Below are 20,715 nucleotides of genomic sequence, written 5' to 3' on the forward strand. Positions count from 1 at the left end.
TGGCAAGATGAAGGTCACTGTTAGTCTTGCCTTGAGCCTCCTTGATACTGCAGAGGAACCTATCTTCTGCATATGCTATGGCCTGTTAATGTTTCGCATTTTTGTTCTTTGCTGCAAGTCTACAAGCAAAACGTAATGAAAGGGTCAAGTTGCATATGTTCATTTGATTCCTCTCTACTAGTGCACTAGCTATTGTTTCACTAGTATACCTGTCAACATAAACAAACATGACATCAATACCAGAAGTCCTGCTGCAGTGCCATTCAAAGCCGCTAGGGGCCCAAAATTCAATTGTTTCTTCATCTTGCCAACACCTACCAAATATGATATTCATCCACAACTTGTAGAGTTATGCTGTCCACAGACAGACACATGCACCCCAAAACATAACATTCTTGGAAAAGGAAATGAAGACTGGAAACACTGGTTAATATTTGCATTTTCCTTTGGAGGGTTTTATTCTGTGGAAAAGATCACAATGAAGTCCAGTATCAGATACACCTTGTAAGATAACAATTCTGCACAAACACAAAAAATTCACCCTGCCAGCCTTATCCCTTACACAAGGTAATTATGAAACCTATGCTGTACATCCCCGTGCATGAGGTGCTGTGGTCCCAGATTACATTGTGGGACTATACCAAGGTGGTTCCACGGGGGGTGGAAGGTTCAGGCTTGGCCCACTTCAAGTTATACTGATCCCAGGTCCTTGTTAATGAATCCTGACACAGTTACAATACCAAAATGTGCCCAAGTGACTTTAAAAACTTCAAATGACTAACGTTACAGAAATGAAAACATAAATCTTACTTGATACAACTTTAAAATTAGCTACAATCAAATATTCCATAGCTAAGGAAACTCTTGTACAGCAAACTATGCAATGCTAAATAATGAGGCACAAACCTAATCAAGATCACCATTGGCTGCTGGCTTAAACCAATAGAATTCCTTGAAAATTGTCAGAAAGTTTCCCATTGGTCAACTCAAAAATTTCAAATATCTTTATTAGGAAGCAATACCTCCACATTACAACAAAAAGAGTAGAATTGGTAGATTATCAAGTTAAAATAACTGCTAGCCTGCAGCAAATGGTAGCCAGGTTTGTGCTAATCTTTTGTTTACAATATAACATCGAATATTGTACACAGAGGGGCTGAGCTGTTCATACCACAAGCCATATAAATACATACATGCCTTAGAAGTGATGCCAGATACTGGCACCCAATGTTGTACAATTTTTGGCTTTTTTTTCTCCAAAAATAATTTCGTACAAATTTACATTAAAATACAACATTACATATGTATATTTTCTATGTATTTATATTTCCTTGACAAAGTTCCATCTACTTTATGGAAAAGTTCTTGCCCCTCAATGATATGGTGCGTTTTTCTGTAAAAAGGCTTGCTTCAGAGTAAGTAGAGATTCAGATAGAATGCTTCGAAAGTCAACCAAATTTCCTCCCATCTTTTTTTCCCGTCGCAAAAATCAAGTCCATAACATTTCATCTCATCAGAACTCCACATGAGGTGATGGGTAGAAACCAAACACAAACGGGAGTCTTCACACACGTCTTCACATCTCTGTAAAACAATCAACCACATCAACCACTTTCCCACTACATCGTCCAAAGGATTCACTCCCTTGAGTTCGGGCACATCCAGGGCTACATCTAGCCTGAATGCCAGACCCCCAAAATCTAAAATATCTATCGTGCATATTTTAGAGTTTGGGGGTTTGGCATCCAGGCTAGGCTACATCCTACAGACCCTGGGTATGCCTGCACCCAACGCACGAGACAGAAGCAATTCAGACTAATCGATATCCAAAGTTGTTTCCAGTTTCCAAAGCTAACACACCTGGAATTCAAACTGAACCTGTATCACTTCAGTCTCTTGGTCTAAAATACCCTTTGACAATTGTCTTAAAAATCCAGCTCCAATTCCGTTTTGGTAAACTTAGCAAGTGGTCCAGAGGTGTTAGAGTATTAATTCTAATTACTTATATTGCTACAGGAACATAGTTTTCCCTTGGTAATTTCCCCCACATTCAAGTGGCTGTGACTATACAGTTGTTTGCACTATTGTTAGAACACGAAGCATGATCTTGGCTCCAGGACTTCATACTTGTTTGTCATCAAAAAGCTGTTAGTGTACAGTGTGAGGAAAACTACCAAGTTCACAATATAATGGTATGGTTCCATTTGTTATAGGAAGCTGCCAGTCACATCCTCTGCTAAGCTCTACCCACCAGGAAACTTAAGTGATTACCAGCCACCAATCAAGTATCTATTAAAATCTCTTGCTGTACATTTTGGTTCTTATGTTTTGCTGTTGATTCGAACGGATGAAAATTACAATGTGTGCTAGATTGGTACAAGCAAGCCATATGAACGAGGCTGAGCACATCGAGCGCAATATCAAACCATCCCCTGGTGGGCAAAACTTGCCAAGAACTGACAACATTTCACAACTAAGAAAACATTCTCAGCTCTACAAGGACATGCTGGGAAACGCTCCCAATGCACCAAAGTCCTCCAGGTAGAAAACTGGTCCATTTCTCTGGAACATTTCCAGCAAACCTTGTCACAGAGAATGCCATGATTTTAATTGTTACCAATTTGTCACATATAGAACATGCTATCTTTCCATTGCTACGCCATCCCAAACAAGTGCTTGCTGCACAAACTTTACCTGTGTATTTCTTTTATAGCTGCCTTTTTTCCCCTACTTTCGACGTCACCACTTAATTACATGAGTGCCAAAGTGTTCAGAAGCTAACTTTTGACCTTACAGCAAAGGATGCTGGTTGAGGTGGTTTCTTTACTTTCTTTAGGAAATATTCAGCAATGGAAAAATTTGTCTTAATTTCATTTACACCACAAGTATAAGAATCACATCACATAGTCTAAAATTCCATCTCGACACGCAACACAACACAATTTGCGGTACAATTACTTGGTCAAAAAGGGAGGTAAAAATTACAAAAAGTAGAGGATTTCTGAAGCATGGGGCCGTGAGATTCAGCAAAGCACAACACTGCTGCCTCTTCAAACATTTCTCATAAAGCAGCTTGGAACCTGTCAGGAGGTGGCGACGCCACTGCGCCGTGGAAGTGACAGAACTTTCACAACAATTACAGCATTACGAAATGACTTCATGCTAAGAGAAAGTGCGGACAGAAGAAAGTGTTTCTCTGATTGTTGCATCCTGAAAGTTGCTTCCAGGTTTGTTAAAGCCCGACAGAAACACCATGGGGTGCTTACATAATACAGGCATGCTATGTTAAATGAAATGCGAAGCAAAGATATCCCTTTGGCTTGCATGACAAATTTAGAGCAATAAGGTCTTGATCAAGGTAGCCAGAAAGAGTCTGAGAATGTCCATGGATGTGAAAGTTCTGTTCACAAATTTGGCCCCACTGTGTACCTATTCGTTTCACTCAACACAAACACAGGAAAACAAAAAAGAGAAGCACCGTTTCCAGATGACAGATTCACACACACACAGAGGTGGTGACAGTGGGCGGACTGCTGGACAGTCCCGCACCCATGCCTTTCCCTCTCTGATCCGTGTAAACCCCCCAAAATGCAATGCTACTTACAGTCCAGTACAAAGTTACACCAATAAAACTACAAGATGCAAGATCACTGTACAACTGGTAACATATAGAGTGGTTCGTTCAGTCAATATTCGCCCGGAGGTCTGGGGGCTGCCACTGTCTCCCCCAAAAAGGAAAAATACGACAGAGCACTTATGTCTCACGATGGGTGCCTGGATATGCAGTAGAAGCCACGCCCTTCCTAATATCACAATTGTTTGCTCATACTTGTTATGAATAAGGTGTGGTCTTAAAACAGTGCTTCTGGTTTGATGGTATCTGGCATCTTCAATTAATCATGGCAATGAATGTTCAGGTTACATGCTCATCCCACCTTGGCCATATCCTGACCACAGAATTGCTTGTTTTAATTGTGGTTAGTAGAAACATGAAAGTCTTAAATGAGATCCCCGCAACAGGGCTGAAACGTTTACCTTGCAAACAGTCTTGAATAAAACCTGAGAGCACCAAAACTACTGCAAACAAGAGTAGACCTTGGCAACGTCCAGCGCGCAAGGTGTAGTCAAGTCTGCAGAGGTAGTGGTAATATGAAGGGGGGGACTAAGACATAGGCAGGCACCTTAGATACAATCTTAAATTGTCTATTTTATATTTGACAATGCGAGTTTTAATACAGAGGACTGAAGGTGTTTTCAATGTTTGGGAAACATTCCAATACAATTTGGAACTCCCTGGTGTTACTAGTGTTCCTTTTAAGTACCAACAATCATTTTGTCATCTGCAACAAACCAGCCTTTAGAAGATGGCTGTTGGTAAAATTTAATTCTGGAATCTAAATCTTTTCTGTTGAAAGAAAAGTGTTAAGCATCGCCAAAATGAAGGAACAATTATGGGAAGAAATGCAGTGCTACCTCCATGCTGAGGGTTTACATGGGGTTATTCTCTGAACTATTTCCATTCTGAGTCGGGTTTGGCAGTGACTTGGCACCCCCAGACCTCCAACACATCCCCTTTAAGACCCCCAAATCCAGCCCACAATTGGCTCCCTGCCAGTGGCTGGGAAGTCAGAAGTAAAGTAAAGCCGTCACATTATTATCATCCTTTTTCCTCAAAACCATATGGTACACAACCATGGATTTACATACTGGTCAAGTCCTGTCTGTACAAGTAGTACGAGCCATGAGGCAGTGGCCATTGGAGGGTATACCTGAGACGTACTCGTTGTTCCTAGGTGGAGGGGGCGGGGGAGTATCGTGAGCTAGCTATTATTTACAGGTCTTCTTCAGAATTTACTCGATACAGATTGGACCAAGATTGAGTTGTTTGTTTCAGGAGAGCAGGAAAGCAATTCGTTGTGCGAAGCACAGCAGATTTCTCAGCCAAAAAAGGAGGCTCTCGAAAGATCGGGCTCCGTCACGAAGGAACAACGTGTACCTAATGACATCAAAGGATGCATGCAAGCTTATTCCGTATGTACAACTAGTCATCACAGCCCACAGACAATTTCTATAGATAAACCATAAAATATCCTCAACACGTGGTTACAGCCAATTCCTCTTATGTACACAAACATGATTCAGTGATAAAAATCACGCAAGGGCAACATGTCGGCTTGCCTATGCTAAGAGCCCAAAAAGGGTAAGCTGCCTGGGCTTTGAATTCATCTATATCTACAAGTACAGCTACTGCAGCTGGTACCACATCCAAATGCCACTGCCTTGGTTCCGTGTGCTTGGGAAAGCAACGGGTATGCGGGTGGGGGGAGCAGTGTTATCTCCGGGCTATGTGCAGGCCGTTGGGGAGGCCGTTCGGGGGGCCGTAGGGAAGCTGCACCTCGAACTCCGAGAGCAGGGGGATGTGGTCCGATGGAATGTGTGGATGGGGGCATCCGATGATCTTGTTCTCCGAGAAGTAGTGTGGATCGTACGGGCCCAGCACTCCGAGGCACGTCAGCAGTTCCGAGTGGAAGATGTAGTCGATCACGCCCTTGAAGTCGAACGTGTAGTTGGTGTGGGGGAGGATGTCGCTTTCATACGCCTGCTTCAGCTTGAAGGAATGGGTGACTTCGCTGGGCTTGTGGTCGGCGGTGCTGAAGTTCCCCAGACACTCGCTGTACGCCAACTCCTTAAAGTCCAGATGTGATGTTGATATTCGACCTGTCGCCAGGTATTCTACCACACCTACAAGAGAGAGAGAGAGAGAGAGAAAGTGTCAAGCTGTAGTGAGGTTTAAGAAGGAATACTGGAGTCTTATCTGTTTTCATGGCTATCTTTTAGCTAATTTCCACCTCAATCACTGGTAAGCAGTACAAGTTATGTCACATTTGATGTTTATATTGGACCTGTCGCCAGGTATTCTACCGCACCTACAAGAGAGAGAGAAAATGTCATGATGCAGTGAGGTTCAGGAAGGTACACTGAGGCCTTGTATCTCTTTCTTCTGGTTGTCTTCCAGCTAGTTTCCACCTCAATTGCTGGTAAGCAGTACAGGTGACATTTCTTCAGAAAAGAAACCATGGGTGAAAAGCCAGACTTACACAGCAATGGGAAACTTAATGTTATTAAAACTATGAAAACTTTTTTTTAATCATTCCTTGTAATCTAAGCTGACCAATCCTTGTACCTGAGTCTGGTAAGGAGTTGAGATCCCCACAGAAGATGACGGGTACGTTGCTGATGTCCATCTTGTTGGACGAGCCGGGCCTGAAGCTGTGGCAGGCCTCCTCCATGATGTTCTTCAGCGCGCTCATGAACATCATGGTCTGGATGATCTTGACGTCCGAGAACTCGGGGTCCCAGTGCATGTGAGCGTTGGCCACCAGGACAAGCTGCCTAGGGTTTACTTCAGGTGGGTAGGCTGCAGAGGGGACGAGAAGGGAAATGACATTTATCTCAACTTCAAGGTAACTGAAAATTACTGTAAATGCCTTCCTTTATCTGTATCTTTATAGCCGGTATAACTGCCATTCAGCATAACACACCAGCTTTGAAACCTTAAGGTTCACGGGCATTTAATTTTGTGGTAGGGAGAAAATGAAGTGTTCGTACTGGTTCTTATTTTGCGTTTGAAACAAGGGGGTAACCAGGCGGAAGACTGGACAAGCATTCTGGATCCTTCTAGTTCACAGTGAAGGGGTTATTGCAAAAACTGTGAACATTAAACCACAGCCGAGAGGAGGTCCTCGAGTTTTGAACAAGAATCCCAGCAGCAGCCTGTTATTAACAGCGAGGGTACCTGACGTTTCTGCAAAGCCATCCTTGGTTTCAAGCAGAGCGGCGATGCCGATGTTGTCCTTGGTCATGACCCTGTTCAGCATGTCTGCCGAGCCTTCCGCGTTCTCCATCGCCATCTTGTTAAACTCCACCAAGTGTTCCTTCACCAGCTGGAACCTGTCATCAGGTAATGGATTGGATTGGATCTTTATCATACAACCGGCAGGCTTAACAGCCTGAATTTTGTTGGTATTTACAAATGCTGGCTCCATAGCATGTACATACAAAATCACAATCATATCATTGTTTCAACACTAAAACTTTAAGTAAAAGGCATTTTGTCATACACATATGTTCTCCATAAACCGAGGACGGAACGTTACATGTTTTAAAAATATCACATATTTAACAGATGTACTAGGTATGGTAACATTTATCATACAAACAACTTATAATTAGGCCACAGCAATCAAATTTTATGGATGACATCACCGCGTGCATTGATTTATCTGATTTCAACAAAAAAATCTTGTTGGTCAGTGGTCAACAAGACAACAAAATACTGAAAATTGGAAAATGTGTTATGTGATAGAGTGTGATAATGGCTGTTTCTTCGATTCTGAATATCAATGGGAGATCAAAGTGTACTGTACTTGTAAAAGTAACACTAGGTATTCCAACCAAAATTTTAAAAACATGATACACTGATGATATTTACTTTTCCTGAAAGAGCTAATCAAATGAAATAAAATGCTTTTTAAATGAAGTCAATATGTTGAGCGGTTGCCGAGATATGGCTCCACGAAGTTGCCAAAATCGGCCCTCAGAAAGGCCGGCCGTGGGAATTAACTGTGAAAATGAATAATTTACCTTTTTTAAAAGGTAATAGAAAGGTAAGTAAATGCTGCAAAGCTTACTTTATGTTATTTATTGGTAATATGTACTACATAGAATAATCCCACAGGGTTCTGGACTTTCATGTCGTTTTATTATAATCTTATACAGGGTGAAAATATGCCTTTCATGATAAATTTTACAGGTGGTACCGTGACCTTTGACCTCAAGAGAAGGAAAAATCCTCCAAAGTTCACTCACCTGTATTTTTTTATAGGAACACCCCTGTCTTCCGATATTTTAAACATAGCAACACCCATAGATGTTCTTTCACACAATATTAGCCACCTCACCTGTACTTCCTCACAAAATGATTGACTTGGGGTCAAAAATCCATATTTTTGGTTACGGACCCATTGATGTTTAGCCAGTATCAGTACAGTACATGCAGTAGCTAGCACGACAAAGTATCATACTTCACGGCTTTCCACAATACACAGCATTATGTTTTATTACTCACAAATATGTTATATCCATAGAATGTTGACAATGTTAACAACCTTAATAACAAGGTCAACTTTGTCAAGGTCAAATATAGAATTTGCGTACTGTGAATATGTCACATGATATTAGTAGACGATACATTGCATCATCACATCACCACAACTTGCAACTTTACACTTACACAATATATGACAGATGTTTGTACTATAGCTAGACAATGTAAATATTGCACTTATTATGACAAGGTCAACGTTTTTCAAGGTCAGAGGCTGTCTTCAGTAAGTATACAAATTGTACACAGATTTCTATGATTTTTTTGCAGGTATATTTCCGTTCATTCATAGAATGCAATGTACACAACTTCTTACTGCAACCACCAGCTTACTTTTCATCATTTTCATGGTTAGATGATCATGACAGTCCCATGTACACATTACAGAACATGGCTACTCATCCATGGCTATCATCAACATTAATGTTTTCAGAAGTGGACATCATCATCATTGCAATAGAGTTCAGTCACAACAACAATGTATAACTATAAGCTCCAATGTAATTGCTAAACACATACATTTAGCAACTGTTATATCTTTTCATTCATAATTTCATTGTTTTCCTCTGTTTAAACACTAAGTCTTAATTGAACTGGTGGCATAACTAAACTGTTAACTCACCAACCATACCTTTGTCCTCCACCATTCAACATCTCCCACTCCTAAGTGGGTTAGTACATTTTTCAGTAGATACTACATGGTCATGTATTACTAATTTCTTCTCTGCTGTTCTTATGTCTGACACATCAGGAAGGTGGTGTATTCCTCCTGAAAAACAAATATTTAGACTGTTAACATCACTATACTGATTTGCATTTATATCAATTTTCTTTCTTATGATTGTGAAGAAAGAATCAGACTGGCACATATCATATGTGAACAAAGGCTACATGATACACTCACTCACTCACTGACTCACTCTCTGATACAGCAACAAGGACATTTCGCTTAATGAATAGATTAAGTAGATAAATGACTATAACTGAAGAATGTGAGTGAGACAGTTTGTATTCCGTCTTCAACGACTGCATCTGGGTACCACGTGGGATTGTCATGGATGTCGCTGTACCAGACTCAACAAGAAGAACAGTGTTTCACCTCACAAGGAGAAAAGAACCATTGATTCTTCTGCATGCTGGCAGTCATGACTCTTTTTTTTTAATCGTAAGCGATGAATGTCATCCCTGAATACTTTCTTTCAACTTGGCAATTTATAACTTCCTAAATAGCATTTAATGTAACTCTCAGTGATCCTGTGAAGTCCAAAGGGTGATTATCTACTTGTGGCAATTAGCATTCGTTCATAAGAACGACAAAGTTCAATATCATATAAAGTCAGAGTTTTGGGAAAAAATTGGGCATAGGTTCCTCGGCTGGCCCCTATCCGGGGGCCACGGTGCCTCAAGTTCAACAAGTGAAAAAAATACACAATGGTATTTTTAAACTTGGAACAAGGCAAGCAGAATAATATTTCATCAAAAAGAGACAAACTTGAACACTAGTAAGATTTTCAGAAAAATTGGGCATAGGTTCCCCGGCTGACCCCTAACCGGGGGCCCACGGTGCCTCAAGTTCAACAAGTTGCAAAAATACACAATGGTATTTTAGACTTGGAACAAGGCAAACAATGATTCACATAGCCAATAACACAATAACAAAGAAAAAAACTGCTCTAAAGTTGTAATGTTATTCATTGTTTTCATGCCTAAAACAATTGTTTTTGAAACTACATTGCTGGCATTGCCCTACAAAAAAAACATGCACACATTCAGGCAGGCATAAATAAAATAAAAATTAATAAATTTTATCAACCCTATAAATGAAAAATACTGCAAAATATTTTACCTGGAATTTCTTGCTCCAAAGCATCAGAAAGGATTTGGTTGTGCCCCTTCAGTCACAAATCTTCTGTTTCTGAGGAACGCAGAGGTCCAAATTTCGCGCGTCAGGATCGCGCGGCGCGACCATCCAATCACAGGGCCACCCCCATCGGGATAAGTAGCTCCCGCTTCGCCGGTGTGCATGATATAAACATGTCGATTACATCAAAACGTAGCCCTGTTTCTTGCCGTCAATTTGACACCAAGAACAAGAAGAAAAAATTAAATTTAGGTGGTAAATTCTATCATTAAAGATCGATGAGTTTTTTAAAATCGACTTTTACTGCTCAAAAAATTAAAATTTCCTTTTGTTCCAGGTACCGATTTTAAGCTCGTAATCTGCTCTTTCCAATGGCGCCATTTTCATTCTGCTGCGGTCTAAGACGGCGATGCGATTGCGCCATGAACTCAGGGTCACATTCTGTGCAGGCGGAAGAGAAATTGGCCATGTTTTTGAATCACGGCCGCGCGCGCTACGCTGCGCCGTTTTCATCGGCAAATTTCTGGCGTTTGAAATATTTTACAAGCAAAACAAACACATCACAAGAAAGAGAAAGTTATATCCTTTATTTTCATGGGTGACTTTGCCTGTAAAAACGAATAGTTTTTGTACCGCGGGTGTGGGAAGATGGTAGAAAATTTACCGATCGCCATGCGGTAGACGATTTTCGCGGTAGCGTTGGAATACCTAGTAACACTAGTGAGGTAGCCATGAGTGAAGTAGTAGATGCGTCACTAGTGTGGTAGCCTTAGTGTAGCTGGTAAGTGATACCAGTCTATCACACTTCTTGAATACAGGGACTAAAAAACACTTGCTGGCAGAGATACCATATTTTGTCATTTCTATTCTTGTTACAATATCAATGACTTACATCTTGAACATTTAAGCAACTTGTTTTGTTTTATATTTGGAGTCTGCAGAGGATGTCATCCACAGAATTCATCTGCAGACGACTTATGATATTCGACCATTACTTTTACATACTTCAACAAACTTCATTTTTCTTCAATACTGTTCTCAAGATGAAGGCATACTTACTTATTCGTCTTGAAGAAGATGGCACACCCATCTACGTATTTCTTCTCTGTGTCACCCATTGTCTTGGCTCGAGACTTCGGGCTGAAAATGCCATCATACCCGTGCTGTCTCAGCTCCGGAAGGAAGAACAAGTGATACTGTTCTGTTTCTACTTCCTGTCGCAAGAAAGATACAGAGAGTCAGAACCTTGTCAACAAGAGCTATCTGTATCAATTATTATGTACAGCACTATTCTGTGTGAAGACAAAAAACATGCTAAGCACAGATGCAGTGCTGGCTCCAGGAACTGTCCCTCCATCCATCCTGAGGAGGAAATTCGATTGCTGGGACAAAAATTTCACTGTCCATAAAAAAAGAAAAAACTTCATGACATAAAACTGATGAAAATACTTTTTTGTAAACTTATAATGACAGATTAAAAATAAAAATCAACAACATGGGCTCTCAAACAATGAGCGGGACAGAAAAAATTCAAAGCTGGAGACAACCCCGCACAGATGTTTCATATTTTAAACATAATAATGATGTCCTAAACTACTTAACTTGAATGGACAGTAAAGGGTGGGAGAGGAAAGAGCATAATTTCTATAACTACTCAATGCTCCAACTTGGAGCAGGAAGAATTAAGTCCAAGTCTGGCTATAAATTTCTGCTAAGAAGCACAAGCATAAAGGATTGACTGCCTACTTGTAAACTGATGATGTCGGCTGTGAAGTTGAGGATCTCGTGTAGGATCCCCTTCTTTCTATATTCCCATCCCAGCGCCCAGGACGGACAGTAGCCGTAGATCTGTCTGGTGGCATACTTGTCGCAAAGCACGTTGTAGCACATAACCGAGAAGATGGCGTGGGGTCGCGACCTGTTGGGCTGCTCCAACGTTAGCCAAGGTCTCTGTGGTGGCATGTTGTGGGTAACTGTGGGAGTGGGGGTGGTGGGAAAGACACATCTTTTGTTAGAATCACAAAATCATTCTGAAAATGAGGAAAGCTCTTTCAAATATCTACCAAGTGTCCAGGCCAGGCTGAACTGTCAGGGTTAACATTGAGCTGGCGTGTAATAAGCCATCAGTAACTTTGCTGTTATTGACACAATAACACAAATACACGTATAACAACTTGTAATCTGAAATACTGATGTAACAATGGTAAAGAACTATTCCTACATATTTCACATATGATAATCATTATTCACTGATTGCAATTGCATCTCTTATTGTCTTTCAGTCAAAGTATGACTGTAAGTGCGTCAGCCCCCTGCCCAACCCAACAATCAGATGAATTACTGTAATACTAATGCAGTGATGGTACAAAAAATTCCTACAATATTTCTCACATGATAATCATTATTCACCATTTGTAATTGCGTCTCTTGTTGTCTGTCAAGCGAAGCATGACTGTAGGTACGTCAGCCCTGGCCAACAATACAATCTGGCAATGATGGAAGCAGAAACAAGTTCTATTTACCTGTCCTTCGCCTTACAGGCTTGAACAATCTCTATCTATTAGGCAATGCAAAAATGCCTTACATGCCGTACCTGCCAAGTTATCAAGCATGTAAGCTAACAACTTGGCTGTTCCGTTCGACTCTCCGTAGATGTTGAGGATATCGGGAGACAGCGGGTTTCCATTCAGCCCAAGTATCTGCAGTTGGAATAGTCTGCCCAGCTCGTAGGGCAGCACCCGCAGCATGTTGTTGTTCAGATAGAGTTCCCTACAATGCCAATCAAAGGAAAAACATCAGGCAGGGCTCAAAATACTTCCCAAAAATAACTTCATCAGGTTGGTAGAACATAGGATATAGGAGATTCATGGAAGTCAACACCAGTGCTGAACCGGGACGAGAGGGGATACAAACTTTTGGGACGTTTGGGATTGTGCTCTCACCGCAAAGGCGCCACCTACTTCGGCTACTTATAGCGGTGAGAAGCAGTACTCCAGTCAGAAGCTCTGAGGAAGGTGTCTGACAGACACCGAAATGTCAGCAGGTGAGAAATACTGGATATGAAAAAAGAATCTACTATATCCTAGGGTTTGAAATACTTTTCAAAATTGCAAGTTGGCAAAAATTTTACTTGCAATTTGAAAAATTAACTTGCAATATTATAGTCGGTGTGCACATGTAACTGCTTTTGTTGTACATACAAAATGTACATACTCAGCCGGACAAAGCAACTTTTATAGCATTATTGGAAGACTAAACATCTAAATACAGATTTACTTAAAATATGTAGCCTAATTTTTCCTACCAACAGTCACTTTGTCACTATCTTGCACTGGTATGTGCTTACGCGATCAATATTTTCAACTTGCAAATCTTTCAACTTGCAAATCTTGAAAATCACTTGCAAATTGCAAGTTGCTTAATTGTATTTCGAGCCCTGTTAGGGTTACCAGGAAAAATGTGTACAAGACAGATGGCCACTTAAGACAGCTGACTAGGGGAGTAGAATACCTGCTAGCAGCAAGCAGTTGTCAATTTAGCTGAGGTAATACAATGCTTCAGTTGCTGGGAAGCCCGAGACAAGATGCATTGTTCAATACCCAGTGTTTAGCCCAGGGCTTTGCTGTACCACTAATTGCTCCAGTTGAAGATAAACAAGTGTCCGACCAAATTACCTTGCAGTGAAACGATGCACTTTACAGTATCCTCCAATTCTACCGAGACCTTAGCAATGGTTTAAGATTTCTAACCCTGAAATTTACATGGTGTTCCACACAACTTTCTACAGACAACAAATCTTTTTACTATCAAAATTATTTTATTTCTCAGTTGACTCTGTTTAAACAGCACTGCAAATGGCTATTTTGGTCTGTGTTTCATGAATGGAGTCATTTGTCAACTTTAGCTTCAATCCTGGCAACAGCTTTCAATCCTGCTAGCAGACTTTGTCTACTTACAAGTACTCTAAATGCAGAAATGTTTGCGGGGGGTTAATTCTACGGTTGGGAGAAAATGGACTGTTTGCGGTAAAGAGTTCACCGCAAAAAGCGTAAACATAAATCCTCTGCAAACACTTCTGCATTTACAGTAATAGAAACAGTACATATTCTGCGTTGCCAACTTTACAATGAGGAGAAAGAATGCTGAAAGATACGGCAGGGGGAAAATGTAGAGCAGTAATTAGCTGGGATCAGACACGGCCAACCTGCTGTGCTAATGCACGACCACAAGGTACTTACAGTCCCTCATTAAAGACTGCAGCACAACTTACGGGAGAGCCTCTGCCATTATCCCGCCCAGAGATAATGCATGTTACAGGTAATTTTCCCTGCCACTTGCGTGGGAGTTACTGTGAAGTATACCGGTCTTTCAAACCCCGTGTACGCCGTTATTCGCCTTCCACGTCATGACTTGTCTGTTGAGAAAACTCCTTGGCTACTGATTGGCTCTTTTCTTTTGATAGTGCTCAAATGCAGTGCCGTTCTAACAGTTGCTGTAAATTCTGAAGGGTTTATGTGGGTTTTCTTTTTGCAGTTTTCACAGTGTGCTCTCCAACGTGAATTCACGACACTGACACTGTGCATTTCCAGTTTACCGTGAACTGACTCTACGGGCCAATTATTCAATTTTTTTCCGAATTCTACGATCCATATCCCCGTAGGAAGGCCTAGTGGAGGCTACCTGAATTCCTCACACCGCCACTATGCATTTCCAATGTATTATCACTCTATTTCAGAATTGTTTCAAAGGCAACGAAAACCTTCACCACGAAAACCTTCTTTCCCTGTCTACCACGAAATTAAGTCAACGCGAAAATTTTGGCTGTGAATTTGTTATTTATTTAAGTATCTAGAAGGAGCCTTATACAAGTAGCTTCTGAGTCAGAACAGACACGATTTGTAGCAGAGTTGTCATGTTCATCTTTGACGGGCCCCTCTAACTAAGATACATACATTCCACCTTCTTTGCCAATAACATTTTTGGCACCGGTTTAAGTAGTTTGGCATTTAGAAAAAGCTACATGATGCCTAAGGCACAACTTGCTGTGATGTGTATGCCTACTGAAGGTTCCAAGAAATCCAGCTTGGCAAGAGAGGCTCACAGAAGTCATACCTAGGTCTGAATTTGCAGTTTTATGTCATCTAGGTTAAGCGTTCGCGTTCCCTTTCAACACTGTATTTCCATTATGTATATTTCTATTTAAGGCTTAAGTGTAAGCACTTCTAATCCCCACAAGATTGGAAACAACAGATTATTAACTGGATCATAGATAGTGAGTGAGTGTGTTTCCCATTTCATAGCACTATTGTAATGCCTGTAAGTGTAAAATAAAAAGATTGAAAAAAAATAGAGTTCAATCACCGCATACCAGAAATGTACCTGCAGTTCCAAAGAAAGCTGCTAGAGGGCCCAAACTTACGTCACTTTTTACCGAGCACCAGAGCTATCTATAACCCAAAAATCGTGATCATGGCTTGTCCAGAATACAGACATCAAAACCGGAAGTCCTGCTATAGTACCATGGAGTGCCGCTAGGGGGCCCATATAATCATTTCTTCATCTTGCTAACAACATACCAAATATAATAAAGATCCATCCACAACTTCTCGAGGTATGCTGTCCACAGACAGATTGGCTAACACACAGACACACGCACTCAAAAAACAAAACATTCTTGTTGAAGGTAAAACTACCTGAGGTTGATAAGGTCTCCCAGTTCTGCCGGTAGACTCCTCAGTTTGTTGCAGGACAGGTCCATACATCGCAGCATGGTGAGCTTGGCGACGTCAGGGGGCAGCCTGGTCAGATGGTTATCGTTCAGGTACAGGGAAGTCAGGTGGTTCATCTTCCACAGCTGAGGGCTGAGGTTTCGTATCGTACCTGGGCAAAATGTAGAGGTTTGCATTCAGGAAACACAGGAAACATGGGATGAAGTCTTCTGCGCAAGATAAGTCACTCAAGCAATTACAATTTTATCCAGTTGCTTGAGTAACGGTTACCTTATGTATCTTATTACCTGGATGTCTTACCTTCATCGTCAATAAAGTCTTTCATAATCAGAGACACCATATGGCTCATCATTCACAATCTATGGCTAAGAATTTGTACCGATTGGATTGTATGAAACAGCCCCAACAGAGGGATGGTTAATACATAAGAGGCTATCAACATAGAGAGGGGGCATTACTGACTGCCAGCCACCTTAGACCTATTGGCGTCATACGTTCAGGTCATGTGACATAGGCTTCGGGGTCATTTCAACTTGACAAGGATCAGAGAACTGATCAAAAGCTTGTTGTGTATACGAGCTTAACCATTGTCATAAATAGCTTATAAAATCTTTACGATGTCAATTTGATTGTATTTTTCACTGAGCTCCTCAGTCCCTTAAATGCTATCTTCCTTGCAAAATCCTTCCTAAAAGAAAACACACAGATTTCACAGTCCTGACACGACCCTTCACCTTTCACACTGCACAACCCACGACCCTTCACCTTTCACACTGCACGACCCTTCACCTTTCACACTGCACAACCCTCACCTGTGATCTCCAGTTCGGGCCAGTGTGATTTCTTCCCAGACGCCACGTCCTCTGCAGACATAATCTTGTGTGATCGCCGGCCATTTCTGGTGTTCGAGTTGTCATATTTATCTTTAGGCATGCTTAACACCATTTAATCTGAAACACAGAGAAGAAAGTACTGTTACACATTAATATAGTTATATTATATTATTGTGAATGGATCATTCATTCAGTTTATATTAAGTTATCCTTTTGTATCCTTATCTGGTATAAATTTGTAAGCGCTCAAGTGGAAACCAGTTACTTAGCTAACTAAAGGGACCACCCTAAAAATTCATAAATAAATAATTAGTATATACTGCATTCTGTTTTGCCATTTCTAGCAGTCATTCAAGCAACAAACTTTTAAACCAAATCAGATTTCGTGTACGTCGTACACACAATATATTTTCATTTTCATATTGTACTCATGGGTGGTTGCAGACAATCATTAACAGTAAACTAAAAATATTGCAGGTTGGCAAGAAACCACCTTTCAGCACCTTTTTGTTTTCACAAAGTGCGTGACCTTTAGGCTTGGCTAATTTCCAGGTGTCTGAAGGCCATGGCTATGTGGTTCCAAAAGCGCCCCACAGATGGCAAGACTTCCCCACATAATTGACATGGGTGACACACTGGTGTATATGTCATGTCCAACTAGCATAGCCCTGTTACACGTATTTTGTAGATGCTGTTAGTATCTCTAACATTGGTTAGACATCTGCCCGATGCAATGTAACCCAGACTAAATATGTATCACTTGAAAGCCAACATTCATTTGCAAGTATAGGCTGTTTCTCTTGACTCTGTTACATATATATATATTTCATCCTTAAGTTCAAGGGTACTATCTTTGGCTTTGGAAAGGGACAGATGTTTATACTAGATAAAAGCATACTGTATACTATAAATAAATCAACTTTCAAGGTGGTTTTATTTCACTGTAGGAGGGAAAGGGAGGTTTACAGTGTTTTGAATCTACGGTTGAAATAAATCTGTCGTACAGTTGTAGTTTGTTGAAAACTAGGGGTGGGTACCGGTACCGTGTAACGGTACAAAACCGGTATTTCTTAATGGACCGGTCCAAAACAGACAGTCCGTAAAAGATCAGTGGACCGGCCTATGGACCGATTAGAAAATTCATAGTACCAGGCTACCAGCAGGCGGCCACATAACTGGTCTAAGAAAATACAAAACAGCAGATTTAACGAGTCGTTTTCGAAGACATTAGCTGTGAATCATATCTAGAAACACTTAAACTTTAAAGGATGAGTAAACAGATGGCAAGGAGAGTATAGTTATAATTTTGAGACAAAGTGCAAACCTAAGAAATTATATCGTTCCAGACATGACGTTTGGAGACTTTTACGTGTCTCGCTCTCCAAAATATGATGTACTGCGATAATCAGGTACAGGTCCGGACCTGGACCTGACCCTCTGGACCTGGGCCTGGACCGGACCTGAATTTTATGTAACGGTACCCACCCCAATTGAAAACACATGTTCATGTCCTCATTAATTCACGGTAGAGAGGTCACAGCGAAAATAAAATCTCCACAAAGTTTCAAGATTTCCAGTAACATTATATTACAATTATTAACATTATGGTAGTTCAAAACGCGGATCTTATAGTTATAGGCAATATACTGCCTCTTATCTGAACAACATGATATGATATGATATGACTTTCTTCACACTCAGACAGAATGCATGCAAGTATTTTTTAAAAATTGCTGTTACAAGACAAACTTATGGTTCACAGAATGTTGAACTTTTAAATGTGAAAACTGTCATCTTATGCAGTTGGTGATCTATTTTATGTGACCCCTGCCCAAGTACTGTAAATTTATTTAGTTTGGGAGTGATTTTATTTCGTGGTAGCAGGGGAAAATGATGTTTTCGCCAGGTTTGAATTTGCAGTTGAAGCAATTTTGTAGTACATTATCTATACAAGTGAGACATATTCTTGGTGCAATGAATTCAGTGGAGAGGTCACTGCGAAAAGCGTGAAACTAAAACCACCTTAAAAGTTTCCCGATTTACAGTAATACCTCTATATCATTGGTAATGTATTCATCAATAAATAATGTCAGAGACATCAATAAATCATCTCTAGAACCATTAACGTGTCATTTCACAGAGGTTTCGGGATGGACAAGTCATCTTCTCATAAAATAATTAGCCAGGAAAGGCATGGGGAAAAACGATGCATGACTATGCACTATGTGTGTACAACTCTACATTATATTATAGTTTTATACATTATCTTGCACAGAAACAACATACAGCATACCCAAATGCTAACATTTGCATGGATATTACCTTTCTTAGGAGCCATTATAAAGATAAGCAGTCCTGATGTGATCATTACTATCAACTACAATGCCTCTGGGATAACACATGAATGTTACAGATAATAACATCCATGCACTCCATATCAGTATTACCTACCCATGGCCATGCCAATATAATTTTTAAGAGCTTCTATTTCCCCCAAGTTTTACTGATCCAATGCACTGTGCTGCACTATCTCCATTACTATTTTTTTCAAGTAGAATGCAAAGACCCTTCTGTGTAAAACTGCATGAGATAGACAAATCTTTCTTGGTACTGCTGTAAATGCGGTGGGTTTCTTTTACAGTAGGAAGGAAAAGGAGGTTTTTGCAGTGTTTGAAAGCTTGCAGTTGAAACAAATGTATAGTACAGTTAATGGTCATTCACCCAGCTTATCTAGAATATTACTCAGTAATTACAAAACATAAATCATCGGTGTTATGTTTTCGCATTATAAAGTCAAAACTGTGAAAATAAAACAACAGCAAACATTTCATGATTTAGACAACTTTTCTACATTTCCGCCACAGGTGAACAAAATGTGATCAGATTTTAAAACAAACTATTCGTCCACTGTTTGACATTCTCTGTGCCGAGGTATCTTTTCATAATTTCAGTACCAAATGTGTGTGGTTAGGTGCCAAGGTAAAGGTTGAAATAAATTAGAAACACAATTTTCGTTTAGTTCTACACAAAACCCAGGTGTTGATTCTTCTTTGAGTTCTTTATCTCAAAGACATTTCTCGATAATCTGCCTTGATTGCCAATACCATGAAAGCCTCTTTGTTTACCAGTGGGGTCAGCTACCTTGAAAGCTACCCTACGGAGATTGGGGTCACTGCTCTAGGACATAGCAGGAAACATCAAGAGCATGCAACCAAGTATCATCACTTCTTACCCAAAATTGGTTCCCTGTTTTCAAGTCAGCCTTTTCCCAGACCTTCCATTTCACATGCAAGGTCCTAGTTTCCATTAATCATACAGTTTCCTTCCCACTTGCCAAGTCACTCAGTCATTTTGCTCCCGCAAAAGTAAAGCAGCTCGACTGGCTCAACAGAACCTGGTAAACAGGCTATTGTTATGCAAAACCACCAGTGTTTACATAGCACAAGAGGTAACCCAACACAAACGCTGCCTGACTTAGAGGGTGTTTTCTAGCAAAGGAAACAGAATTGTTACCTTAAGAACAGTATCCTCTTGTACTGTTATGGTTCTGAGTACCCATGGTATTTCTTAGGCAAAAGACTTCTTGTGACAACTTTCATGCAGGTGTATCTTTTATAAGCGTCCAAGCAGATGTAAAAAAAAGCAAAATTGTAACATTTCTCAAGTTCCCTGTTTCACCTTTCTATATCTGCTATGAGATCATTCCTTCTGTAATACCTACTACTAGTTAGCCAACATGACAGATTGTCACAAGGTGCCTTTTAAACCTTATGTTTGGGCTCTTAACAGGAGGAATGCTCAATCTACATTCTAAACAGGCACCCCTCCATTTTTACACTGATAAGTGTACCTTGGAGCATATGTGCCTACATTACAGATTTACACAGACAGATGTTTTCTGAATGAAACAGAACCAGTAGAGCTGCACACTGTAAAGGCCAACTGTGAGGATCATCTGCAGGCCTGCAAGTCATTACCATTCATATTTTTCCTCTCCACACCATACCATGTAATAAGATCAGACATGATTGATAATAGCTAATAAAAAATCCAGCACCCCCCCTCCCCCACCCACCCCCCATACTATACTGTGAAGCAATCTTTGTGATGGCATTTCCAAAGGGAGGA

General features: G+C 40.5%; 1 protein-coding gene across 4 annotated transcripts in view; it reads right to left on the reverse strand.

Annotated features, from left to right (window-relative positions):
• Positions 1–427: 427 nt before the first annotated feature.
• LOC136449047 (CCR4-NOT transcription complex subunit 6-like) overlaps positions 428–20,715 on the reverse strand; it is a 32,423-nt gene continuing 12,135 nt past the window's right edge. For 2 of the 4 annotated variants that reach the window (XM_066448830.1, XM_066448828.1), the window contains exons 2-9: positions 16,567–16,704; positions 15,719–15,905; positions 12,610–12,794; positions 11,772–11,998; positions 11,085–11,239; positions 6,797–6,951; positions 6,185–6,418; positions 428–5,742 (exon numbers count right to left, since the gene is read on the reverse strand). In XM_066448830.1, coding sequence (XP_066304927.1) covers positions 5,333–5,742; positions 6,185–6,418; positions 6,797–6,951; positions 11,085–11,239; positions 11,772–11,998; positions 12,610–12,794; positions 15,719–15,905; positions 16,567–16,699 — 1,686 coding nt within the window. In that variant the 5' untranslated portion in view covers positions 16,700–16,704 and the 3' untranslated portion in view covers positions 428–5,332. Of the gene's footprint in view, positions 5,743–6,184; positions 6,419–6,796; positions 6,952–11,084; positions 11,240–11,771; positions 11,999–12,609; positions 12,795–15,718; positions 15,906–16,566; positions 16,705–19,819; positions 19,933–20,715 lie in introns of those variants that run through there. The other 2 variants (XM_066448829.1, XM_066448831.1) reach the window with 2 other exon arrangements.

Source organism: Branchiostoma lanceolatum, chromosome 14, assembly GCF_035083965.1.
Source record: "Branchiostoma lanceolatum isolate klBraLanc5 chromosome 14, klBraLanc5.hap2, whole genome shotgun sequence".
Classification (NCBI taxonomy): domain Eukaryota; kingdom Metazoa; phylum Chordata; class Leptocardii; order Amphioxiformes; family Branchiostomatidae; genus Branchiostoma; species Branchiostoma lanceolatum.